The sequence below is a fragment of the Odocoileus virginianus genome, chromosome 20 (assembly GCF_023699985.2).
Source record: "Odocoileus virginianus isolate 20LAN1187 ecotype Illinois chromosome 20, Ovbor_1.2, whole genome shotgun sequence".
Lineage (NCBI taxonomy): Eukaryota > Metazoa > Chordata > Mammalia > Artiodactyla > Cervidae > Odocoileus > Odocoileus virginianus.
In genome coordinates this window covers 696,653-721,613 of record NC_069693.1, presented here as the reverse complement: position 1 = coordinate 721,613, position 24,961 = coordinate 696,653, and the positions used below count along the sequence as shown (strand labels likewise).

Genomic DNA, 24,961 nt, shown 5'->3' with positions numbered 1-24,961 from the left:
CTCGGGTGTCACGTCCTCTGTGAAACCTTACACACACCATATGCGTCATCTGTTGCTCCTTCCCAGGGCTCTTTGGCACCTGCATCAGTTAAAATCTGGGTGACTTGCCAAGTGACGAAACCCCAAAGTCACTTATACGTTTAACTCTCCCAGGTGACAGGTAACCCATGTGGGCCTCAACAGCATCAGGAACCCTGGGCTCCGCCCGTCTTGTCCTGCTGCCTTGCTGGGCCTGCACTTCTGAGATCACTTCCTGGCCTGGGATGGCTGCACCCATTCCTGCCATCAGGTCCACATTCCAGAGCACAGGAATGAGGGGGAATCATTATTTCCCCATTAGGAACGCTTTCTAGAAGCTGCCCATGTCACTTCTGTCCACATGTCCGAATTTAGCTGCAATGCCACACCAAATTTCAAGAGGCCCTGGGAAAATGCCTTGAATCCAGGCAGCCATATGCCCAACTAAAAATACGGGTGTCTAATCAGTACTAAAGAAACAGAAGAACATGCTGAGAGAACCGGTTCTGTCTAGCCACAGTCCCCAGCCTGCTCCCTGTCGCAGCCCTGATGACCCTGAGAGCTCCTGGCCTGCTCCTCTCATGTGTCAGACATTATTACCCACTCTGTGTGTATTAACTCACCTAAGTCTTCATTCCTGCTCCGCTAGATCTAGATTCTACTCTTACCCCCATTTTACAGTCTTGCAATCTGAGACCGGGCAAGTTGCTCAAGGCCACACAGCTATTAACGGAAAGAACAAGGATCTGGATGCAGGCAGTCTGGCGTCAAGGCACCTGCCCTAACCACCACCACACAGTCAGCCAACCTCTGTGAAACCCAAGTGCACCTTAGGACTCCGCTGGCCCCTGGGGCCAGGGGCACTCCCATGGGCTTCCCAGAGCATTTTCCTCACTCACAGCACAGGGGGTGTGGCAAGTCCAGTCAGTCCTCGCCAGACAGAAGCGCAAGGCTGGGGCCCTGAGGTGGTGCCCTCTTCTCCACCTAGTGACGAAGAAACAGAGGACCAGCTATTTCTAGACCTTTATTTCTCTGTGAAAAGGGGGAAAGGGAATAAAATAAAAACGGCACAACTGACACAAAAAAACCACCGAGAGGAAGGGAGGGAGGTGGAGATGGGGGAGGGGTCCCCACAACAGCAGCAGGAGCTGGCGACCTGGGACGCTAGCATCTCTCCCCCAGCGGGCGGGAGCAGCCCCTTCCTCCCAGGGTCTCTGCTCTGTCCCGCAGTGTGCGCCCCCAGCCCTGTGGGGGGCGGATGTGAGGAGCTGGAGTCCCGGGCTGAGGGAGGAACCGTGCCGGGGGAGGGACCTGGGGTCAGACCATGCACAGGGAGTGACAGCCAAGGGCCCCCCACTGTCCCCCCGAGGGAGGGGCCTGGCGGGGGAGGGTGGACACCGGAGGCCGACGGAGGCTCCTCTTCCAGCATCAGGCGAGAGACAGAACTGGGGGAACAGGAAGAGGCGGGAGTCAGAAGGCAGCCAGCCCACTGCCCACAGCAGCTCCCAGGCCAAGTGCCGCCCTCACAGACCCCCACCCCCTGCCGCTGGCTTCTCAGATTCCTGACGCCTCACCAGTCAGAGCCTCCTGGGCGAAGTACTTGACGTCCACATCCTGGTCCTGGGTCAGCTTCTCGAGGATGGGCTTGACCTCGCTCTGCAGCGTGCTGGGGAGAGAAGGGGAAGGCGAGGGGTCAGGCAAGCGGGGCTGCTGGGTGTCTGTGCACAGACGCAGACACACACGTGAATGAAAGCTCTCAGGGGCCAGAGCAACCATTACTCGGAAGGCTGGAAATCGTACAAACAAAGATAGAGGCCTCGGGGGCCCAGAATAGCTACAGGGAGGTGAGGTGGTGTGGAAAAGTTGGGCAGAGAACCCGGAACCCTCAAGTCTCTGAGTCTCGGCCACATGACGCCTTGCATTTGTGTAACATTATCTACTGAGGTCTACGGCCCATCAGGTGTGGACACAGCGGAAAACCCAACCCTCCTGATTCTCACCCACATGGAGCCCGGGCTGGGAGAAGGCAGATCAAACTGCCGACGAATAACAGGACAGGTGAGTGACCAAGGGAGGGACTCGGCCCTACAGGGGCCCAGGGAGGAAAGGGCCGAGGGAAATGCTTCTGCAGCGGCAGTCAACTGTTTGGGGGACAAAGGCGGCCTTCAGAGAGAGACTAAGGGGTGAAGCTGTGTCCTGGACAGACAGAGGTGCAGGTGTCACAAGGCCCTTCCCCCAAAAATAACCACCATTCTCACTTCTATCACCTGCGTCCCCCTTGATCAATGTTTGAAGTTGATTCAAATACAATCGTGTGTGGAGGAGGGGCAGGCCTCACCTGTTGTCCAGGATGGGCCCTATCTTCTGCAGGGACTTGGCCACGTTGAAGCGGACATTGGCGACAGGGTCCCCGGCCATGCGCAGCACGGTGGGCAGCATGTGCTTGGTGGTGATGTCCTGCCCACAGACCTCGGACAGCACCTGCAGGCCAGGGAGTGGCAGAGGGTGACTCCCCAGAGTCCTCGCTCCCTCTGACCGGACACTTAGCAGCCGTCAGGCTTGAGGGTGAAGCTAGCTGAGCATCAGGGGGACTCTGAGCTCAGACTCGCCCACCCTGAGGGCCTTGATTCTCCGCAAGTTCCCAGGTCCCCTAACACCCTCCTGACTCTATCATCTCCCTGCCCTGAAAACCCCCAGCCCACACTGTCCCATCCCAGCTCCCTCCTCAGATTCTCCCTCATCCCTGGGGATGGGACTAGACTCCTCACCCTGGGAGTGCTTCCTTAGTGCCATGGTCTCCAGAGTGATGCACAGCAAGGGATTATCAGAACAATTTTATGCTAACTTTTAAATCTCATTCTTTAATTCGTAGTTACTTGTACGGTTTATTTAACTAACTAGATACAAGCACTTTCTACTGTATTTATCACACATATACATATTACACACACACTATATATACATTACATATTAACAACTGTTCTAAGTTGTATAACCAGATTAATCTCACAGCCTCAGGAGTCTGGAGCTGTGATGACTGGTATGAACCCTTTACAGGTGAGAAAACTGAGGCAGTAAGAATAAGGTAATTTTCTCAAGGTGCACAATCAATATATGGCAGAGCTAGAATTAAACAGTAGGTCTGATTCTAGAAACTGTACATTACCCATTATATCATAAATATTACACACTTTGTGGGAAAGGAGAGGGGTGCTCAGACAGACCTGGCCATCACTGTTCTGCCGGGCAAATCTCCCTAGTCCCAAGTCTCCCCCATGCAGGCCCCCACCCGCAAAGGCCCTGTGACTCTGACCAAGGAGCCCCAAGCTCTGGCCTGCAGCTCCCCAAGGACTCACCCCTACGGCCCCAAATCCCAAGCCAGGTTTCTCCTGAGGACCTTCTCCATTCCTCCTCTCCCACCTACTTCCCCTCCCCCAGGGACAGTGGGGGCCGGTGGGCATGCTCACATTGATACAGAAGAGTGTAGTCATGCGGTGCAGGTAGTTGGGGTCCCCAGACATGGCCAAGACCTTGGGGATGATAGTAGCATGGGCCCACTCCTTCCCGAACTTCTCCACCAGCTTCTTCAGGTTGCTGGTGGCCGCCTCGCGGATGGCGTAGACTGTGGAAGGAGGAGGGAGGCAGGGAGACTCAGGAGGTGAAGGGCTAATGCAGGTGGGGAGTCACAGTCACACTCGCTCCCACCTGCAGAGCAGCCCCAGGAAACGGGCCACATAAACTGCGAGAACCCATAAACTCGCAGAGAAAGAGAGGGCCATGTGCACTGGATGTAGGGTTTTCTTCACGGAGCACCTTCTCAACAGCTCCAAGGCACAGACAGGCAGGCTGAGGTTCTGAATTTGCCCAAGTGAACAACTTAGTACACGGAATGGAGCCTGTTACAGACAAACGCTAACTTTTATTTTTGCCACTCCTAGTGAAAACAATGCACAGTTCTCACAATGGCCTTCAAAGACTAGGATGAGGCACCCTATGTTTCACAGAGAGTGTGGGCTCAAAGGTGGCAAGTGACGTGCTTAAGCTTTGACAGCCAGGAAGTGGGATTCAAACTCAGACTCTGCCGGGTGACCCTCAGAGTCTCCACTGGACCTGGCAGCCGCGGGTGACCTGATACATCCACCTCCTACCCTGCCCTCCTGTGGGAATCCAGACAGCAAGAAAGAGCTGCTCCTTGCACCTGACAGCAGTGGGGTGATGACGCCCACTCCCCCCACCTGCCCCAATCAACCCGCCCCGCACCCTTCTGGAGCCCCAGTCTCCACCCAGAGGTCCTGGGGTGGTGCTCACCATGATCCACAAGCCAGGCCATGCACAAGGAGTTGAGCTTCTCATCAAAGAACTCCACCCCCTGCAGGAGACGAGGAGACAGATCAGAGTCGAAACTGGGCAATTCTGGCGAAGCCCAGGGAAACCACACACCGCCCGCAAAGAGCCGGGCACTGTTCCACTTCACCTGACGGGCTCTCTTCCCGTCTCTCCCCTCAACTCCCCTGACAGCCCTCGCACCTTCCACAGGGTCCCCAGGGCCCCCGGCACAGCCCCCAGGCCTGCGCTCTCACCAGCTGTCCCGCCAGCAGAGGCATGTACTCAATGATGGCTAGCCGCACCCGCCACTTGGCATCCTCTGCCAGCTCCACGATGGCAGGGAGCAGGGACTGCGACAGCTGCCGGATGCCGATCACCTCGTTCACGCAGTCCAGGTTGGAGATGATGTTCAGTCGCACCTCCGGGCACTGAGAAGAGGACAGGAGGGGTCTGAGAAGATGCACTGCACATGGAGCCCAGGGCAAGGCTCTGACTTACATTACATGCATGTATGGGCTTCCCTGGTGGCTCCGATGGTAAAGAATCCACCTACAATGCAGGAGACCCAGGTTTGATCCCTGGGTCGGGAAGATCCCCTGGAGAAGGGAATGGCTACCCACTCCACTATTCCTGCCTGGAGAATTCCATGGACAAAGGAGCCTGGTGGGCTACAGTCCATGGGGTTGCAAAGTCAGACACGACTGGGTGACTAACACACACAAACACACATGCACATGTACATAGCTAGCCCCTATTTTTCCAAAGTTAACTTCACACCACTCTGAAAGACCTACACTAGTTCCTGCTTTCACTAACCAAAAGAAACCCAAACAGGATTTTTGCTTTTACAAAAGAAAAAAACTGCTGCTTCACTCTACGCCATTTCGACCTATGACAGGTTTATAGTAGTGCTCTATCTTAGCAAAGAGGGGGAACCTATATCCCCATCTGCTTCCAAAAATCTCTGAAGCAACTTCTAAGAAAAGGCACATAAATACAATCAATTCTTGTCCAACATCATATATTCCTGGATGGCAGACACCACAGTCAGTTTTTCCTGCATCTCCCTCTGGGAGCTGTGGGGTGAAGAGGCATGCGCTGAAATAAATCAATGAAGCAAATAATCAAGTGTGCAGTAAAGGGTTAACTGGACAGGGCTAGGTTGTTCAAACTTGGCACATTCCAGAGGACTGGCCCCCCACCAGCTTCTGGGAGATGATCTCTAAGTATCAGAAATAAAAAAGGGCCCTGGGCCATGCCAAAAAGATCATGCTAATAATGTGACTTGTGGTGAGGACCTTGGGCCATGTGGCATCAACTTGACCTCCACGGAGGCTGGAGACCTGTAACCTGAGGTCAGCCATCAGCAGACAGGATGGGCACCCTCTGGGGTCTGACTGAGAGGACTGGCCTGCTGCTGGTTGGTGCCCTCCCTTCACAACGGCTGAGACAGAACAAATTAGCGCAACCACCTCAGACCCACAGGGCACGGGGGTCAGCAGGGACAAGCCCCTCAGTGTCAGTCCACCCCGCCCCTAGGTTGCTCAGAGAGAAACGATTCTCTACCTTCTTTAATCCACAGCACTTTGGGGTCCCTAGTAAGCACCTTAGCCTGAACTCGGATAGACGTGAACTTGTCACAGCACCTGTATGATCAGGGAGTCAAGGGACCACCCATCTGTCCCTCGCCACTGCCACTCTCTGAAGGTCCTGGAGGATCAAGTGCCTTGTTCCTTTTTTTGCTCAGTATCCCTAACGCCCAGGAAAAAGACTAGTACAGAATAAAGGCATGTGAAACAAATGCCAAATAAACCAATGGGTTAACGTGCAGCCCACCATACCCAGAGACACTCAACTCCCTGGTGACCTGGGTGTTTGCTGAAGGTGCTGGTGAACCTGGGGAGCAGCTGCCCCATCCGCTATGGCCACATGCAGAGCCCCCCCCTGGCGCCCATACCTTATCCTTCCGCTGGGCCAGCGTGCAGAGCCCCTTCCCCACCCCAGCGCCCGTACCTCATCCTTCAGCTGGGCCAGGAAGAGCGGCAGCAGGTGCTCGATGGTGTTGTCTTTGCCCAGGATCGGAGAGAGGCCCATGATGACGGAGGCCAGCGCCGACTTGACGTGCTGGTTGGCGTCGGACACCAGCTCCTGGGAGGGAGAAGGAAGACAGGAGCCATAGGGTCAGTGGCTGCAGAGACTCCACTCCTATGAAGCCCCGAGACACTGCTTGCTTTTGTCCTCTCGATCCAGGCTGAGTGCCCGAGCAGAACTAGAGCGCCTTACATGTTCGGCGTGCCTGGAGTTCAACGACCCCTGGCCCCAGGAACCTTTGCCCCAAACTTGAAGCTCTGTGGATGAGGAGACGCTGTGAGCTCTGAGGAGGAAGCACCCCACCACCACACTCAGCCCGGTGCCTCAGATTCCGCCTGCCCTCAGGCTTCCTGACTGCTCTAAACCTGACACTGCCTGGTCTGAGGAGGCTGGGAACTCAGTCTGCATCCGGCTGCCCCTCACGTCCTATCTCCACCCTTCCTTCCAGAAAGTTCAGGCGTGCTCTACTCCCACCAAACTCCCTGTTACCTTGATGCAGGGCAAGATCTGGGTCATGATCACATTCTCCCGACAGTCAGCGGAGAGATTTTCACAGAATTCTGTGGGCAGCGAGAGGGAGGCAGTGGGAGGTGAGACCCGATGTGCCCGTTCTGCCTGCAGCCCCTTGGACACTCGCCCCACCACCCGCACACCCGCTTGCTGTGTTCTGGTCACCAGCACCAACCTTTGACCTTGTGGGAGGCGGCGGCCCTCACCTCAGCCTCACAGTCTTTCATCAGGTTCTGGAAGGCAGGGACCAGGTCCGTCTTAGTGATCTCAGGCCCCACCGCTTTCTGGAGCTGCAGGAAGGGAAGGAAGGGCAGGGGGAGTGAGAGGGCTTGCTGGGTACCTTCGGTGAATGAGAACAAAATCAAAGTTCAAGGCACCTGGACTGAGGCAACAACAGCCCTTGGTGTCACTGCTGAGATGTAACGTGGGTGCCGTAGGGGCGGCCTCAGCCACGTCTCAGAGCCTCTCCAAGGCTCAGTTTCCCTGTTGTGCAGTGATGAACTGTATATGGTGCTGAGGGGCTGGGCAGGGCAGTGGTCACGAGTGTGGCCCTGGAGTCCAACTGCCTGGCTCAAGTTCTTACTCTTGCTTATCATCTGTGTGACCTTGGATGACTGCTTGCACCTCTCTGAGCCTCTGCTTCCTCAAACCATGAGGGTACCTACTGCAAAGTACTGCTGTCTGCATTAAAACGACAGATCGCCTTACTGTTCAGGTTACTCGGGTTGGGTTTTCTGTCCCTGATCCCAAAAGAGTCTAATGATGTATGATCCCTGTCACTTTCTCATTTGTATTATTTCTGTGTTAAGACTGTTTACCAGCGTCCATATTACTTTTGCAATTAAAACAAAACAATACAGGTTAGGGTACCACCCCCTCCCCACCTCCAGGAAATAAGACAAAGAAAAACGCACAGGTTCTGCTATGAAGCTGCTTCGTGAGGACCTGGGGGAGCAGGGTATTCCTGACTGCGAGGAGGGGGGCCTGCTGCCCACCTCTCCAGCTTCCTCTCCCGCTGAAAGCCACTGCCCAACGTTCTTGCCTGTGCTCCTCTCACCACCCAGGCCCTCTGCACACACGGGACACAGGTCCTGCCCCGGCGCTCTCTCTCGTCCCCCAGAACCTGCTGCAGCACCACCTCCTCGTCTCGGCGCTTCCACACCCACACCCACCGGCCAGCCCTGCACCAGTCACGGTCTCACTACCTTTCCTCTGTCTCAGCTGACTGTCCCCTCTTCAGGCTGCCTGCTCCTTGAAGGCCAGGAATGTGCTGAATTACTGGATCCCCAACACCCAGCCATGAGCTGGAGCCCGACAAACACGTCTGTGCGATAAGCCACTGAGACTCATGGAAAGAGCACTGTCCTCAGAGACGTGGCATCTGTTCTGCCTGCTTGACAGCATCGCTCTGACCGTTCAAACGTTTGGGCCGTGTCTGGGGGCTCGATTGTATCCCTCCACCCCTGAAATTCACACACTGACGTCCTAACTCCCCACCCCAGGACCTCAGAATATGACTGTACTTGGCCACAGGGTCTTCAGAGAGGTAACAGGGTAAAAGAAGGTCATTAGGGTGAGCTCTAAGCTAAAGTGTCTAAAGTGCTTGCAAGAAGAGGAGATGAGAACACAGCACACAGGCAAGGTACAGGGAAAAGAAGGCCGTCCATGGCCAAGGAAAGACGTCTCTGTGAAAGGAGACAAGGTTCGTAGGTCGGGAACACACATATGCCACCCTTCTCTGCTCCTGTGGCTCCCCGCTACAGAACCTTAAGTTGGCCTCAGAAACCTCAAGGAAGCACTTCAAGCTGCCGCTATCAACCAACCAGGGTTGACAGGTGAGCTAATCAAATGACAACAGAGAGCTTCCTGCTTCAATGCCCGGGTGACCCACTGGGCTTCACTAAACCCCAGGTCCTCTATGTGACTCCACTCCTTCCCAAGGCCTCCATCTCCCCATCTGTGAGATGCTGTCTACAGCCCCAGCACGCACCTCTGTGAACTTGTCGGCCACCATGTAACGGACGCGCCAAGACTTGTCCTCAGCAGCCTGGCGCAGGGTGGGCATCACCAGGGCCTCCAGGTCCTCCTGGGGCAGGAGCTGGGCAATGTTCACACATGCCTCCACCGCTAGCAGCCGCACCGAGTCCTAGAGAGAGGGTGGGAACAAGGAGGGGTCAGCAGAGGCCCCATCAGCCCCAGGCCTCCTCCCCAGACTCAGGTCCGCCACGGGGAGCAGCAGGAGGGGGCGGGCAGGCGGCCCCACCTGCTCGTCAGAGGCTAGGTTGGAGAACATGGGGATGATCTCGCTCTTGACGTTGTCCAGCTCCAGCACCTTGGCAAACTCCCCCAGCTTGGAGGCTGCGGCCCGCCGCACCATGGGGGTGTCATCTGAGCACAGGTTCCGGAAGTACCTGGGGGGTGGGTAGAGTGGGCTCAGGAGGAGGAACCCCTGGAATCCCAGGCAGTCCTGCAGCACCTGGCTTTGCCCGGGTGATCCTGACCCAAGTAACAGCCTCTGAGTCTCCCCAACCCTACACAAAGGAACTGATAACAGAACCCACCCTACTGGGCCACTGAGGTTTAAACCAGACGACGTGTGTGAGACACCCAGCCGTCTCTCTGCAGGTAGGTCTACAGCGAACTGCAGGTGCTGATTCTATTATTATGACCACATAAAACTGCTAAGCTAAGAGGCTGCACTGAAGCTGCTCAGTGTTTCCTTTCCAGTACCAACTGCTTCCAGTTAAAGAGACACGAGGAGCCCAGCACAGCCCTCCAAGCACCCACAAGCAGCTGTACGCTGCTGTCCTGGCCAGGGTGACGGCTCAGGGGCTGGTTCAGGACAACGGCGGAAGGACAGGAGTTCAGAGGGACGGGAAGAAACACAGATTAATGGGAGATTTTAATCCATTAAAATCCAATAAAAATACTGGTTCTTCCACAGGCCAAATCTCAAGGGCAAGCAACTTGCTGGGGTTCAGCCAAGAGGGAGGAAGGTGGTGGAGGTGGTGGAGGCGGCAGCCTCCCATCTGCCACAGCGAGACAGGCCTACAACTGCACCACACGTCACTGGCTGAGCGTCCACATGTACCAGAGTCTGTCCTAAGCATTTTATACACAGTAATTCTTTTACATAACCAACGGGAGGAAGAACCATCACTGCCTCCGTTTCCTAAATGAGCAGGAGGCAGTGCCTGGACTCACACCCAGCTGTGTCCAGACACTGGCTCTCTGAGGGCTGACAGAGCTCGGGGGCTTCTGGGCGCTGGATGGGCCTAACGGAGCCTGGGGCTCAAGAGAAGGGGACCAAGCAGGAGTGGGAAGCAGGGTCTCGCCAGGGCCCAGAGGCCAGCAGAGCCAGGGGACTCACTGTCGAAGCTCCGCCTTGACGGCACTGGACACGCGGGGGTAGCAGACAGAGAAGAGGCCACAGGCTGAGGTGCGGGAGGTGAACCAGTCGCCGCCCGCCAGCCGCTTCACCAGGGGCACGAAGTGGGCCTCGAGGTCGGAGGGGGAGTGCTCGTGGGAGATGGCCCGCAGGGATTCCACCGCCTTGTCCCGCACCACTGTCTCCTCCACCGTGGCCAGCGACTCCAGGGGCGGCTGCGGGGAGAACAGGTCAGCACATGGCTCCTCTCCAGCACCCCCCCCACCCCGAGCTCCCAGCTGCACCCTCCCAGAGACTCAGCTCCTCTGACAGGCTTTCCCTGATCAGCAGAGGCCTGCATGCACACAGTGTCTCCTCCCTGAAGAACCACAAAAGAGAACCTCACCCACAGGTCCTTGGAGGCACTTCAGTGGGGTCTACAAACCCCCAAGCTGTACATGCCACCTTCCGAGAGGGCCGCAGCTGTCCCTGGCATCTCCAAGTGCAGTAATAACCACTGATTTTGACGAGAGCATCTATTTACTGCATGTTCTTAGCAGGGCCATGGCTCTAGCGGTGCTGGTTCTAACTCACTTGAGTCCTATGAAGCAGGTCCTGTTACTGTCTCCATTCTAAACTAAGGGGAAACTGAGGCACGGCCAGGCTAATCTGCCCGAGATGTAACAGCGATAAGCCAGGATCTAAACCGGGCCAGCTGGCTCCAGAACCTCCAAAGGGCTGAAAGGCAGAGCTGCGGTTTCTGACAGGCAACCACACCAAGATCTCACAATACTGGGGAACCTGGGGCTCGAGACTCTTGTTACTGTGAGGCCTGGAGTGATCGTGTTCCTTTAGAGACTTGTGACTGCCTCACCATGGGGTCCCTTGAGCCCAGCAGACCTCCTAGCACAGAGCAGGAATTACTGACTGAAAGCGAGACTCAATTGTTATCCTAATCTGTTCAAATAAAGATGTGGGTGGAGGCTTGTGGTCTCAAGTCCAACCTGGCCTGACAGGGACAGAAAGGAGAATGAAATCATAAATGGAGACGTTTCCAGGGACCAGGCAGGTCACTGACTGCCGCGACGGCCAAAGGAGACAGGCGGGGACGGCAGAGGCAGCGACAGGCGGGGACAGCAGAGGCAGCGACTGGCTGGAGAGCGTCCAGGCCAGGGAGCAGAGCTGCCTCCCGCTTCCGGGTCTGTCAACTGCGACGGGGGGACATGGCCAGGGAAAGCAAATCTGGAGTTTTCCAAAAGCAGCCAAAAGGGCCAGGCCCTTACATGTGAATAAAATCTCATTTGACACATGCTTCAACGTGGATGAATTCCTTGAAGACGTTATACTAAATACAATAAGCCTTTCACAAAAGACTACAGAATATATGCTTATGTGAGGTGCTAAGTTTTACAAACTGAAGGTGTGTGGCAACCTTGTGTCCAACAAGTCTGTCAACATCAAGTTTTCCAACAGCATTTGCTCACTTTGAGTCTGTGTCACATTTTGGTAATTCTCAAAATATTTCCAACATTTTCATTATTAATGTATTTATTATGATGATCTGTGATCAGTGACCTTTGATGTTACTACTGCAAAAAGACTACAACTTGCTAAAGGCTTAGATGATGGTTAGTGGTTTTTGATGAGAAAGTATTTTTTAACTAAGATATGTATCTTTTCTCGACAGAATGCTATTACACATTTAACAGACAACAGTAAAGTGTAATCATAACTTTTATATGTACTGGGAAACAAAAACATTCATGTGACTCATTTTATTAAAACATTCACTTTCTTTATTACGGTAGTTTGGAACTGAACCCACAATTTCTGAGGTATGTCTGTAGTCAGACTCATAGAGACAGAAAGTGGAATGGTGGTTGCTGGGAGCTGTGGTGAGGAGCTTGGGGAGTTACTGCTTAATGAGTACAGTTTCTTTGGGGAAGATGAGAAAGTTCTGGAGATGAACAGTAGTGATGGCTGCACCGCAGTGTGAATGTACTTAACGTCACGGGGAAAAAGTGGCTAAAACAGTAACTATTTTTTAATAACGGTAACTATTTACTACCATTATTACTAATAATGGTACTATTAATAATGGCAACTAATTATTACTAACTCACCATGATAAAAAAAAAAATCAGGAACAAATTTTTTACAATCTCATTAAAAAGGTGGCAATGATTCATATACCACTAAAAGCAAGCCTGCAGACTAACTACAAAACACCATCAAGTGCAGATGCCAAAGTATGAAGATGGTATCTTTAGGGATCATGAAAGAAAGAATTACAAGGGGAAAACGGCGGCTCTGAGAACAGTGAAAACTGAGAACCTCCAAGCTTCTTTCAACCCAGGCCACAGGACGGGAGCGCCTCCTCCCTTCCCTTTCCCCAAAGAGCCGTTACTCTCAGTATCTGACCATCTCTGACCTCCGCCATCACCCAACACAGGGTCACATGGACAGGAACACAGGAAAAGTCACAGGGACAAGCCTAGAATCCCAGCTCTGCCACTCACTAGCAGTGTGACTGTCGTCTTCTTCCCATCCAAGTACTAAGCAGGCCCGACCCCTGCTTAGCTTCCGAGATGAGATGAGATCAGGCGTGTCCAGGGTGGCATGGCCACAGCCGGTGTGACCGTCCCTACACCGAAGGGTGGGCAGGATGACAACGGAGCGGACATCTGTGAGCACTCACTACATGCCAAGTACTGCACTAAGGCTTCCTGAGGTGATCCTCAATGTAAATGCTAAGGACTCCCTGTCTACATATGAGAGGACAGCACAGAGAAATCAGCTGACTTACAAGTCACACAGCAAGTAAGTGGAGCTTGACTCCCAACTGAAAACCTCACACATAGAGGGCCAGGCGGGGCCTGGCACTGCTCAGACACACCCAGTCAACAGTGAGGAAGACGGGTGTGTTTTCGTTCAAATATAGTAAATGCCACTACTGACTTGCTGGGTTAAAGTTAATGATCAAGGCCCCTCTGTTCAGAGAAGATGACCCCAGCCTGGCCTGCACTCTCCCCTCCCTGCGAGAACCCTGGTTCTGACCCCCCAGGGGCAGGCAGGGGCCCTCCCCGGCTTCTGGACTCACCAGCAGGCAGTGCACGTACTCGGGGCCTCCGACCAGAGTGGTGAAGGTGCCCAGCTGCTCCGCCAGGGCCAAGAGGACCTCGTCCTCATCGTAGATGGTGTCTGCGGGACAAGACAGACTAGGTTACAGTTCCGCCCCACAGCTGATCCCCCCTCTCGGGAACAAGCGTGCTCCACTCTGCTTCCTCAACTTGGCAGCCACCCTCCCCCTGGGTGGGCAGAGGTAGGGGGGCCGGAATGGGTAATTAGGTGTGGGATGCTAGGGAAGAGAGACCATCAATACTGTCAAGTTCAGAGCCAGCATGACTTGATAGATTATCCCCTCTGAGTCACTTTCGAACTACACGGCCAATTAAGTCACTTCATCTCTCCATACTTCAGTTTCCTCATCTATAAAATGAGGGCAGGAGTCTCACCTGCCTTAAGAAGTTACTGTGAGATAACCTTGGACAACAACAGTGGCATAGAGCACAAGATCTAGGTGAACAAACTTAATTCTCACAAGAAAGGGTTCAGAACACTGTGTGGCGTATGGTCGGTATATAGTAAGTATTAGCTATTATTATAATTATTCAATGTTCACATCAACGCTATAACACATGATGACCATGCCTGTTTTATACATGAAAAACTCTATGGAACAGAGAAGTTAAGTAATTTACCTAAAGTCACCAGCAACTGGAGTTGCAATTCAAACCAGGCTCCATCAGCCTTCAGATCCCTTCCATTAGTCCCTGCACCAGCCCCCAGCGCCTAGCACACGGCACTTACAAGCTGTTAAACCCACAGAGAGGTTTCTCTCCTATCTGGCAGGAACCACCCCAAGAAGCCCCCACTCAACGTGGGCCCCAGGACTCCACTGTACCTGTAAGAAAGGGCAGAAGCTCACTGCGGGTCCTTTCGACCCCGAGGGCCAAGGCAATGGTAGACAGCTTCTTGATGCTGTTGAGGCGAAGCTAATGAGGGGAAGAAGAAAAGGAAGGGACAAAGTTAGCAAGCCCAGACTTAAGGTGATAGTTTTGGACTCAGTCAGCTGCTGGAAGCCTCGCTAAGCACGTGTGGGGTACTGAGTAATGCAAGCCTACCAAGTGACTCTGTGACCTTGAGCTGTTAAATGACAGCGGCAGTCTCAGCAAAAGCATCCGATGGGTCTCACTGAGCCAACACCCGCTTCAGTACTTTCCAGGATCACTCTGTCTGACACTGTGTCTGCACGCCCAAGGTCCCCACCCTCCTACCTGTGCCCACTCTTTGGCTCAACACCACTCACACACTCCATCTTGTGCTCCTAACAGCAGCGGCTACGTTCCCAGCTTACTCGGGGCCCAGTCCCAGGCAGACCACGCACTTCCATGTCTCATTTAGCTCTCACGACAAGCCGAAGGCAGAGGGTTATGGGCCCTACCCCAGAAGAGGAAACAGGCTCAGGGCGTGAAAGTCCCTTCTAAGAGTCACAGAGCTCTGTGGCATAGAGCAGGGGTCGTAACCCAGTGATGGGTTAGATGGTAGACGGCGGCTAACAGTGATGATAACAGAACAAACAATATTATAATGACATTGCTATAAAAACAAGACTAGCATTAGCAGTAGTAATTACACTAGTACGGGGGTTGAACAGTGATTGCAGAAAGGTACGTCCCAGTCCTAACCCTCAGTACTGGTAAATGTGAAATACACAAATGTAATTAAGTAAGCATCTCGAGATCATCCTGAATTTGGGGCAGGGGTTGGTGGTGGTGCTGTGAAACATTAGAAAAGTGTGTGTCTACCCCCAGTTCCTGGCTCCTAAACCCCTGCAGTTTCCTAAGTGATAGGAACACAAGGAACATCTCTTGTTCTGATGTTTGATTTTCGATTCTGGTTCCTGATTCTGAGCCCCAAAATTCCTTGGAATTTCCTGGGTGATGGGCAAGTCTCTTGTTCTATTGAGGTGACTCTGGGTGGGCTCCTGGATGGGGCTGGTCACCAGGAAGACCAAGCCACGCTCAGAAGCTGGGACCTTTCAGCCCCAAGCCCCATTCCCTCGAGAGGGACACTGACCGGATGATCAGTCACGTGCAAGTGATGAAGCCTCTGTAAGAAACCTCAGAGTATGGGGCTTGGGGTGCACCCCCACATACCATGAGGGTGATGCACCCTCACCTCTGGGGACAGAAGTTCCCTTGACCTCGCCCTCTGCATCTCTTCACATGGCTGTTCATCTAGACTCTTTATTGCATCCTTTATTACATAACAAACTGGTAAATGCAAGTGTTTCCTCAAGTTCTGTGAGCTGTTCTAGCAAATAATCAAATCCACGGAGGAGGGCCTGCTTTAATGCTAATCGTAGGACATCCGGCTGGTATTGCCAAGAACTGCTTGATCAGGAAGGGGGAAGGCCATCTGGTGTAAGAAGTGCTAAGTGTGGGAGGGGTGTGAGAGGAAAGGAGAGACACAAGCCCGAAATCCAACAGTAGTGACTTACAAGAGACAGGAAAGAAGACAAAGAGACACAGAGGAGAAGGCCGTGTGAAGACAAGGGAGGGAGCTGAGGCTGTGTCCCAAGCCAAGGAATCTGTCAAGAACGGCTGGCAGCCGCCTGAAGCTGGGGAGAGGCGCAGAGCCTCCTGAAAGAACCAGCACAGCTAACACCTGATTTCGGACTTTTGGCCTCCAGAGCGCTGAGAGAGAGCCCTTTCTGTTGTCTGCAGCCACCTAAGCTGCAGGGCTTTGTCGTGGCCACCCTGGAAATCGCACCCTCTGCTGACACAAGGTGGGCCTCAGCTCAGAATGTCAGTGTTAGGGCCTCATCTGATCCCCTCATCCCAGGAAGCACGACTAACAGCACCTTTCCACAAGCGTGGAGGCAGGCTTGGGGTGCTGACGGCTGCCTGAAGGAGCACTGAGTGGGCCAGGACCCAACCCCCGCTGCTCGGGTGGCCTGGCCACCTGGGAATCTCCCTTCCTTGTCTCCAGCCTGACAATGGGGCTGCAACCATGCGTTCCTGTGTCAAGAGTGCAAGGCGACGCCCCAGTGGTGAGGAAGCCAGTCAGCCTCGCCAGCCCAAGCACAAGCCGGACTCCTCCCCAGAGGAGGAGCAGAACAAGAAGGGAGCACGGCCAAGGGGGAGCAGCAACGGCTCCCTTGGCCTGCTCATCCCCGGGCCATGCGGCACTGAAGGGGGCAGCAAGTGCCTGGGACCCCGCACCCCCTCCGGTTGAAGGAGCTAAGACTCTCTTTGGGAACCACAGTGATGACAGCCTGAAGAAATGCCATGGTGGCCTCTCCTCAGAAAATCACCTCACTTTTCATACAGTGTCACTGGGTCTCTGGACCACCTGGGCTTGAAGTGGTCCACTCACTCACCTGCCTGGCGGCAAAAGGGTCTCCAGATTAAGTATCACAAGCCCCGCGTCTTTTTTTTTAGCCAAACATTAAATGTATATAGAGCGAGACCTACAGAAACACATAAACAACTAAATACGGTAACATGAACTGCCAGTGAAATCTGAGTGGGAAGCACACAGGTGCTCCCTGATATTCTCTTTCTTATCCAGTCATGGACATGCCCTGAATGCCAGAGGGACCCCAGGTTAAGAGCTCCTGCACTGGACTATACTGCCATGTAGGACTTCTGGTTTCTAACTGTGCATGTGAGTCCCTGCAAAGATATTTTAAAATCACTTTTGCATTTGGATGTGACCATGAGACTAATGTCTGGCCAGTGAAATCCAAGTGGGAACAGTGTGTGTGACTTCTAGAAGTGCTCTTATGGGGAGATGGGGGTCACATCTTCACCCTTCCTTCCCTGTCTGGAATGGGCCTATGATAGCTGGGGCTTCAGCAACCATCTTGGGGCCTTGAGGTAACCTGGGACTGCGGAGGGCAGGATGGAGAACAAACAGAACAACGTGTGAGCACCTGGGACTCCAACACCTACAGTGTCGCCCAGCTTGGACTACCACCAGACTTACTGATGTCAGTCATTTAAGTGTCATTTACTCAGAGTCTTCCTATTATTTACAGCCAACCTTGGCTTCCTGGTGACTCAAACAGTAAAGAATCTGCCTACGATGTGGGAGACCCAGGTTCAATCCCTGGGTCAGGAAGATTCCCTAGAGAAGGGAATGGCAGGCTGGAATTTTCTTGCCTGGAAAATCCTATGGACAGAGGAGCCTGGCAGGCTATAGTCTATGGGGTCGCAAAGAGTCAGACATGACTGAGTGACTAACACTACTAGAGCCAACCTTAATCCTAACTAGCCCAATCAGTGACCGAGTTCTTTTTGGACAGAAAGACATAAGGACAAGTTGGCCAAGGAATGTACAGGAAAAATTTTCCTCGTTGACAAGAGGGAGGAAGATGAAAAGAAGCCCTCTGTTCACACCCATGGTTCCACGACCACACGTATCACGGTGAGCTGGGGCTGCTTGTGTCCCCAGCAGCCCTCAGCCTAGTACATGAGATGTAATAAATAAAAACTCCCTTCTCACCACTACACCCACACAGAAACACTACCACTTTTTAAAATCCACACCACATTCAATCCAGAGTTTCCCCGATATGACCCCACAGAGTCCAATCCCACACGCAGTGTGCCTTCGCTTCACGCTGAGTGACACCCGAAGGCTCTCCTATGGACTACGAGGCCCAACACGACTGACTCCTGCGTACAGGTTCATCCTCACTTCCCATTCCCGCTCTTTGCTCCCTGGGTTCTTGTCACAGTAGCTCCCTTGACAGTAACTAAAACAAACACAAACATTACGATCAGGTCTTCTTACTTGCTGACGTGCTGTTTCCTCAGCCTTCCCCAAGACACACCAGGGCTCCCCTCATTGCATTCAGGCCTCTGCTCAGTCCTCACCAATGCCTGCCCTGGGTAAACCAGCAAGCCCCCATCACTGTACACATCTTAGCTCATCATTTCCAACACAGGCTCCAGCTTCTTTTCTGGAGTACAGAGTACACGGGGGTTTGAAGCAGAGCTCAGGAATCAGGCTGTGCTCTGAGAGTTTAGTTGGTGTAGGGTGATGGTGAAGAACATGCGTTCAAGATCCACGCTCTGCCGTGCCTTCTCTGGATGACCTGAATTTTTAAAGACTTGAAAAATATTTATGCTTGCCGTTTTTGATGTGCCCAGCCCTGTACTCGGTTCAGGAATCACCAGCTGGTAACAGTCACGCCCCTTTCTCATCCCAGAGACAAGTCACCTTCCAAAGCCCACCATCCGCTCACCTGAAAACCTGAGTATAACTTACAGTGGGCCCTCCGTATCTCAGGTTTCCCATCTGTGGGCTCAACCAACAGCAGACCACGGAGTACCATAGTATTTCCTAGTGAAATAATCTGCATGTAAGTGGACCCACACAGTTCACACCTGCGCTGTTCAAGGGCCAACTGTACTTCCTGGTTCACTGTTTCTCCTTCCACACTAGAATGGGCTTCACAAGGCAGGGACTCTGTCTTCTGCACTCTGTGCCTCCAAATCCCAGGACAGGGCCTGGCAAACAAGAAGAGTCCAATAAATGCTGGATTAATTTTTTAAAGTTAAGGCTACACATATATTTCTACAGGCAGGGAAGAAAAGAACCTGGGGGGATTAGCTCCAAACTTTTGGTTTGGTAGAGCCGGTGGCTGGGAATGAGAGGGGTGGCAGGCGCGGCAAGGTGGCTGATTGAACAACAAGCCTCAGCCCCGGAGACGCCTACTGAGTGACACAAGAGCCTCTTCAACTCCTATAAAATCGCAACATCCTTCCACCTCATTCCATGAAGAATTGTGTTTTTAAATGAACATAATGTTCATTTCACACACATTATGTGTGTGGGTGTGTGCAGGCAGATGGGTGTGAAAAGTTCTGCATCACCAGAGAGTGAAATGAGGACCACAATCTCTATTTCTGGAGCATTCGATTTTTTTTTAAGTAAAGAATGAACAAGTATGTATTCTGGCTTCACCAATTAGCTAAGGTGCCCAACCCTGGGCACCTTAGAGCTTGTTTCCTCACTGTAAAATGGCTATCACAACAATGCCTCTCTCAGGACTGCTGGGATAATCAAATAAGGAAGACACAGGGCCTGGCATGAAGCAAGCATGCAAGTGTTAACCATTATTCTTATCATTATTTCTCACGTATTTTTACTTCTTGAGCAGGGAAAATAAATAGCTAACCTGAAATAGAAAGGAAAAAAGTACTCTCCCCACCTCCTTGGAAACTGCAGCACAAACGAGTTCTTCCCTAGCAGTTTACCTGGCCTTATAATTATGGAGGTGCCTACTCCCCCATTTGGAAAGCAACTTGTCTCTGGGATGAGGAAGGGGCATGACTGTTACCAGCTGGTGAGTCCTGAACCGAGTACAGGGCTTGGCACATCAAAAACCGCAAGCATAAATATTTTTCAAGTCTTTAAAAATGCAGGTCATCCAGAGAAGGCACGGCAGAGCGTGGATCTTGAAGCCATGTTCTTCACCATCACCCTACGCCAACTCTCAGAGCACAACCTGATTCCTGAGCTCTGTTTCAAACCCCCGTGTACTCTATGCACTCCAGAAAAGAAGCCGGAGCCGGTGATGTCAGATTTCTAAGATGTGGACACCCAAAATGTCTCAGACCATGTAAGAACCTGCTGTCTTTACATAGTTTATCTCATTTAATCCTCACAGCAGCCCTGCCGGGTGTGTCTCCCACCCTTTTTCTCACTTAACAAGAAAATCAAGGCCCAGAATGGTTGAGTAACTCATAAAGTTGCCAGACCAGGACTCGAAACCCTGGTCTGCCTCCACCCATGGCACTGCCACCTCTGTGTCACCTCTGGCCTACTGTCTCCACAGGGCCCAGCTTGGTGGTGAAAAGTGCTGCCCTGAAACCCAATGCTCTTGGCTAAGTCCTATTTCAGTATTTATTGGGTTGTGTGACAATGACCAAACATTCAGATTGAAGATTCAGAATCTGATTTAAAGGAGCCAACTGTAAAAGGACACTTCTGGAACAATCAGGAAAATCTGATTATGTGTATGAATCGACTGTTAGATGACATCAAAGATCACTGTAAAAACTTATGTATGATGCTTTTGAACTGTGGTGTTGGAGAAGACTCTTGAGGGTCCCTTGGCCTGCAAGGAGATCTAATCACTCTATCCTAAAGGAAATCAGTCCTGAATATTCATTGGAAGGACTGATGCTGAAGCCGAAACTCCCAATACTTTGGCCACCTGATGGGAAGAACTGACTCATTGGAAAAGACCCTGATGCTGGGAAATATTGAAGGCAGGAGGAGAAGGGGACAACAGAGGATGAGATGGATGGCATCACCGACTCAATGGACATGAGTTTGAGTAAACTCTGGGAGTTGGTGATGGACACGGAGGCCTGACATGCTGCAGTCCATGAGGTCGCAAAGAGTCGGACACAACTGAGTGACTGAACTGAACTGATGTATGATAATGGCAATGTGGTTATTAAAATGCCCATGGTTTTAGGACATCCCTGGTGGTCCAGGGGTTAAGACTCCATGCTTCCAATGCAGGGGGCACCCTGCAGTCTGATCCCTTATAGGGGAACAAAGATCCCACATGCTGTGCCGCACAGCCAAATAAAAAAAGTCCATGGTTTTAGAGGTGCATAATGAAGTATGTAGGAGAAAGTATCTGGGGCGTGGGTTTTATTTTTAAAATACTTCAGGGGAAAAAAGTGTGTGTGGGGGAGGATGAGAAACAGGTGAAAAAACATGACAAAATTTTTTTAAAAACTGGATTTGGTACTATTTTCTCTGTGGCTTGAGATCTGACAATCAAAAATCATTTACTGGAAAAAAAACCCAGCACCTATCTCAGATGTCTTCTGTGAGGACTCAACAAACACACATAAAGCACTTAGCAGGCTGGCATACAGCAGGGTTTCTCAGCCTTGGCACCACATCTGGGGCTGGACCATCCCTTGTGAAGGGATGGCCTGGGCAGTGCAGGATGTTGGGGAGCTTCCCTAGCTGCTGCTCGCAGCACTCCCACCACCAGTCGTGACAACCTGTTAAGACCCACTGCTCTATAGTAACCATTAAGAGAATAGTTTTTAAATGCCTGAAGCACCTCACCTTTGAGAGATGAAGCTCTCATCTTACCACAACCAGCAGACTAAATTTAATGAAAACTTAAAACATGTCGTGCACTGTTCTAAGCATTTTCCTTGTACTAACCTATTTAATCCTTGAAACATCCCTTTGAAGTGCTAAGTATTACTTTGGGGGGGGGGTTCCACTGCACGGCTTGCAGGACCCTAGTTCCCCAACCACAGACTGAACTCTGAGCCCAATGCAGTGAAAGTGCCGAGTTCCAGACAATGGACCACAAGGGAATTCCCTTTTCCCACTTCATAGGTGAGAAAACTGAAGCAGACAGTATAAGTAACACAGAAACCTGGTCTCTCCACCAGTGGACCACATTTAAGAAATGTGGTGCCCCAAACACCCCTGAGACAATGCAACCCAGCCACTGTTTCTTACTGGCTAAGGAAGCAATTTCTTTGAACCTCACTTTCCAAAGAGAAAACCATAAACTGCTATGACAACTGAATGAGGTCATCACTGAATGCCTTCTCTGAGGCAGCCACTTAAGGGGCCAATTCCACTGCAACCTCCCAACCAGGTAGATGCTTCTTCCTCCTCACTCATCACTATTCCTTACAGATGAGGAATCTGGACCCAGAACAGGCAAGGAAGGCACTGACTGGCCCAGGGCACACAGGGAGAGCTAGGATTCAAAGCTCGTCATCCTGACTCCTCCTCCTCCATCACTCACCACACGGCATCCAAACCACCAGCAAACCTCAACAACCCTCCTTTTCAAGATACCCCTAATCCTGCCAATGCTGGTGCTGCTCTGCAATGCATCCAGATAGGTCTCTCTGATCCTGCCTGGCCCCTACTCGAGGGTGAGAAGTCACAGCATGTCATTCCTCTAAGCAAAGCCTGGCACTGGCTCCTCCACCTCACCAAAGTCTTTGCCTTACTGGTCCACAGGCCTCACTTGATCTAGCTCTGTATTAATCCTCATCTGCCACCACATCGACATTCACTGTGCAGCCACCACGCTGGCCTTGCTGTTCTGACTCCCGAACTACGGTCATAAGAGCCCAAACCACTGAGGTTGGGCCAGTGTAACCCGCACAATTTTATAAATGAGGAAATTGAGGCCCACAGGGAGGATCGAAACTTTTCAATCACCACTCCCCACAATTACAGCTAACATTTATTGGGCCCTTATAACAGACCGGACGCCGTTCTATATGATTCGTATTATTAACTCGTTCAGCCCCTTACAACCTCCCAATGAGACCAGGACTACTATTAGACCAGTTTATGGAAAACAAAGGCCCAGATCGGTGAAGTAATCGGCCCAAGGTCACTCGGGTGAGAGGCAGGGCTGGGACAGGCAAACCCTACAACCCTACCTCTTCCCAACCCTTCGCCTCGTGGGCTCAGATATCTGAGACCCCCGCTCCCACACATTAGAAATGTTAGTCCGTTTAGTACACTGCACACCCTCCACTCAACGGGAGGATCCCGGAAAGGGGGCTTGTTTCTACCTCGTAATTCGTACCTGAATTTGGCCAGTTCCCGGTTTGGGAGGGAGCTTTTCGCCCCCTTCCCCTTCGGGGGTCTACACCAAAACTGGAGAGAGTGGGAGGGCAGGAATTGGAAAGTCAGTCTTCACGTCTCAATCTCCGTTAGGAAAGTTTACCCCACAGGGCAGAGCCTTAGCCGCTGAAACCTTGAAGGGTGAAAACTACCCGGCCCCCACCAATCAGGCGGCCCCTCCCCCACTCGGAGCAAGTCACGCGCCCACCCCATCCCCAAGGCGCCATTCAAGGGCTGCTGCCGCCAATCACCGAGCAGTTCCTTCGCCTCTCCCGCACCCAATCGGTCGACCCTCTCCAGAGCCGCGGCCTCGTAGGCCCGGGGCCCCGCGCGCACTTGGCAGGCCCGGGACCCTCCAAGCTCGCCTTCGCGCCCGCCCTCCGCTGGGCCGACACCCAATCCCGGGTGCCGTCTCATCGAGTCCGGGTACCATAACAGATGAAAACGGAACGCTGATTGGCCACCGCCCCTTCCGCCACTCCCAGCGAACACTGAACCTTGTCCGCGAGGGACGCCCGTACCCCCAGGTCCCCTTTCCCTTCTTCCTCAAGTCCCCGTTGCTTCCGGACCTGAACATCTTCGTTGCGGAGCTCGTCTATGAGCACCGCGATGGGGTAGAGCGAGTCGTCGCCGTCCGCCGCCGCCATCTTGGGCCCGTCCCGTTCCTGTCAAGACTGCGGCCAGCGCCGTGCTAAAACCGGGATAGGGAGGGGTTGGGCTGGGAGGAGGAAAGAAGGGCGTGGGGACGCCCGAGCCACTTTACAGGGGCTACCCCACATTCATTGGCCGCGATACTCCGGGCCGAGCCTGCGTTTCTTTGGTCCGAACAAATAAGGTCCCGCCTACCGCCCATTTGCCATTGGCCGAAGGGACGAGATTAAGTTTGCCGGAGCCTAGGAGAGGGGGAGGAGGAAACGGAAGTACGTGGTATCTTAGCGACCAAGATTGGGCCCGCCTACGTCGCCGCTAACATCGGCCTAGACGAGCAGTTGTTTCTAGCCAATGAAGAGCAAGACTGGGAGGTGGCTAAGCCAGCTCCTCTCCGAGTTCTTCTGCGCCTGCGTTGCTAGGAATGCATGACGTCATTGGCGGGGCAACCAGAACTATCTGCCGGTTTGGTCTGGGAGGCTGTAGTTCCTCTTGCTGGCAAGCGGACTCCTGAACTTTTGTGGGAAAGGAGAGAGTGGGTCTTTGATTTATGCCTTGTTTTGCTGAGGTCCCGAGAAGGGTAGCGACTTGCCTTACTCTGGGTAAAACCCAGCGCCCTCAGGCGTGGATCTGATTCCTGAACGCCTGTCTCCCACCTCCCCTTTTTACTCTTCAGCAGTTCTGGAAAATTAACTGCTTGAGCACATCATGCTTTTTCATGCCAACAAGCCTTTACCCAAACTGTACGTCCTATTTGGAAAGCAGTTCCTTTAATAAATCGTCAGATCTCTACGTATATCCTCTTCCCGTCCTCTCTTAAGTCTTAGCCAAGCCCCCAGAGCCACGTAGTCAGTCAATCTCCCTCCCTCCCTCTCTCTCTCTCAAAATTCGTATCCCTTAGCTGAATCTGCTAAAGACCCACTCCAGTTAGGAAACTGCTCCTTATAAAAGGGAGCGGGGGTTGAGCCGGGGAGACGTTGCATATTTCAGTCTTTTCCTCCTTATTCCCAGTTCAGTTCAGTTCAGTCGCTCAGCCGTGTCCGACTCTTTGCGACCCCATGAACCGAGGCACGCCAGGCCTCCCTGTCCATCACCAACTGCTGGAGTCTACCTAAACCCATATGCGTTGAGTCGGTGATGCCATCCAACCATCTCATCCTCTGTTGTCCCCTTCTCCTCCTGCCCTCAATCTTTCCCAGCATCATGGTCTTTTCAAATGAGTCAGCTCTTCGCATCAGGTGGCCAAAGTATTGGAGTTTCAGCTTCAACATCTTATTCCCAGGATCT

The 24,961-nt window shown here is 52.6% G+C and overlaps 1 protein-coding gene across 1 annotated transcript; it reads right to left on the bottom strand.

The window, feature by feature from the left end:
* Positions 1-1,029: 1,029 nt before the first annotated feature.
* On the bottom strand, positions 1,030-23,782 carry PPP2R1A (protein phosphatase 2 scaffold subunit Aalpha). The gene is made up of 15 exons (XM_020911158.2): positions 23,596-23,782; positions 14,277-14,367; positions 13,413-13,513; positions 10,316-10,548; positions 9,209-9,356; positions 8,936-9,091; positions 7,121-7,235; positions 6,925-6,995; positions 6,358-6,492; positions 4,599-4,772; positions 4,327-4,387; positions 3,486-3,640; positions 2,357-2,499; positions 1,593-1,684; positions 1,030-1,463 (listed from the first exon to the last, which is right to left on the bottom strand). Exons 1-15 carry the CDS (start codon positions 23,671-23,673, stop codon positions 1,447-1,449), a joined length of 1,770 nt encoding a protein of 589 aa, XP_020766817.1. The 5' UTR covers positions 23,674-23,782; the 3' UTR covers positions 1,030-1,446.
* Between the last annotated feature and the right edge of the window lie 1,179 nt (positions 23,783-24,961).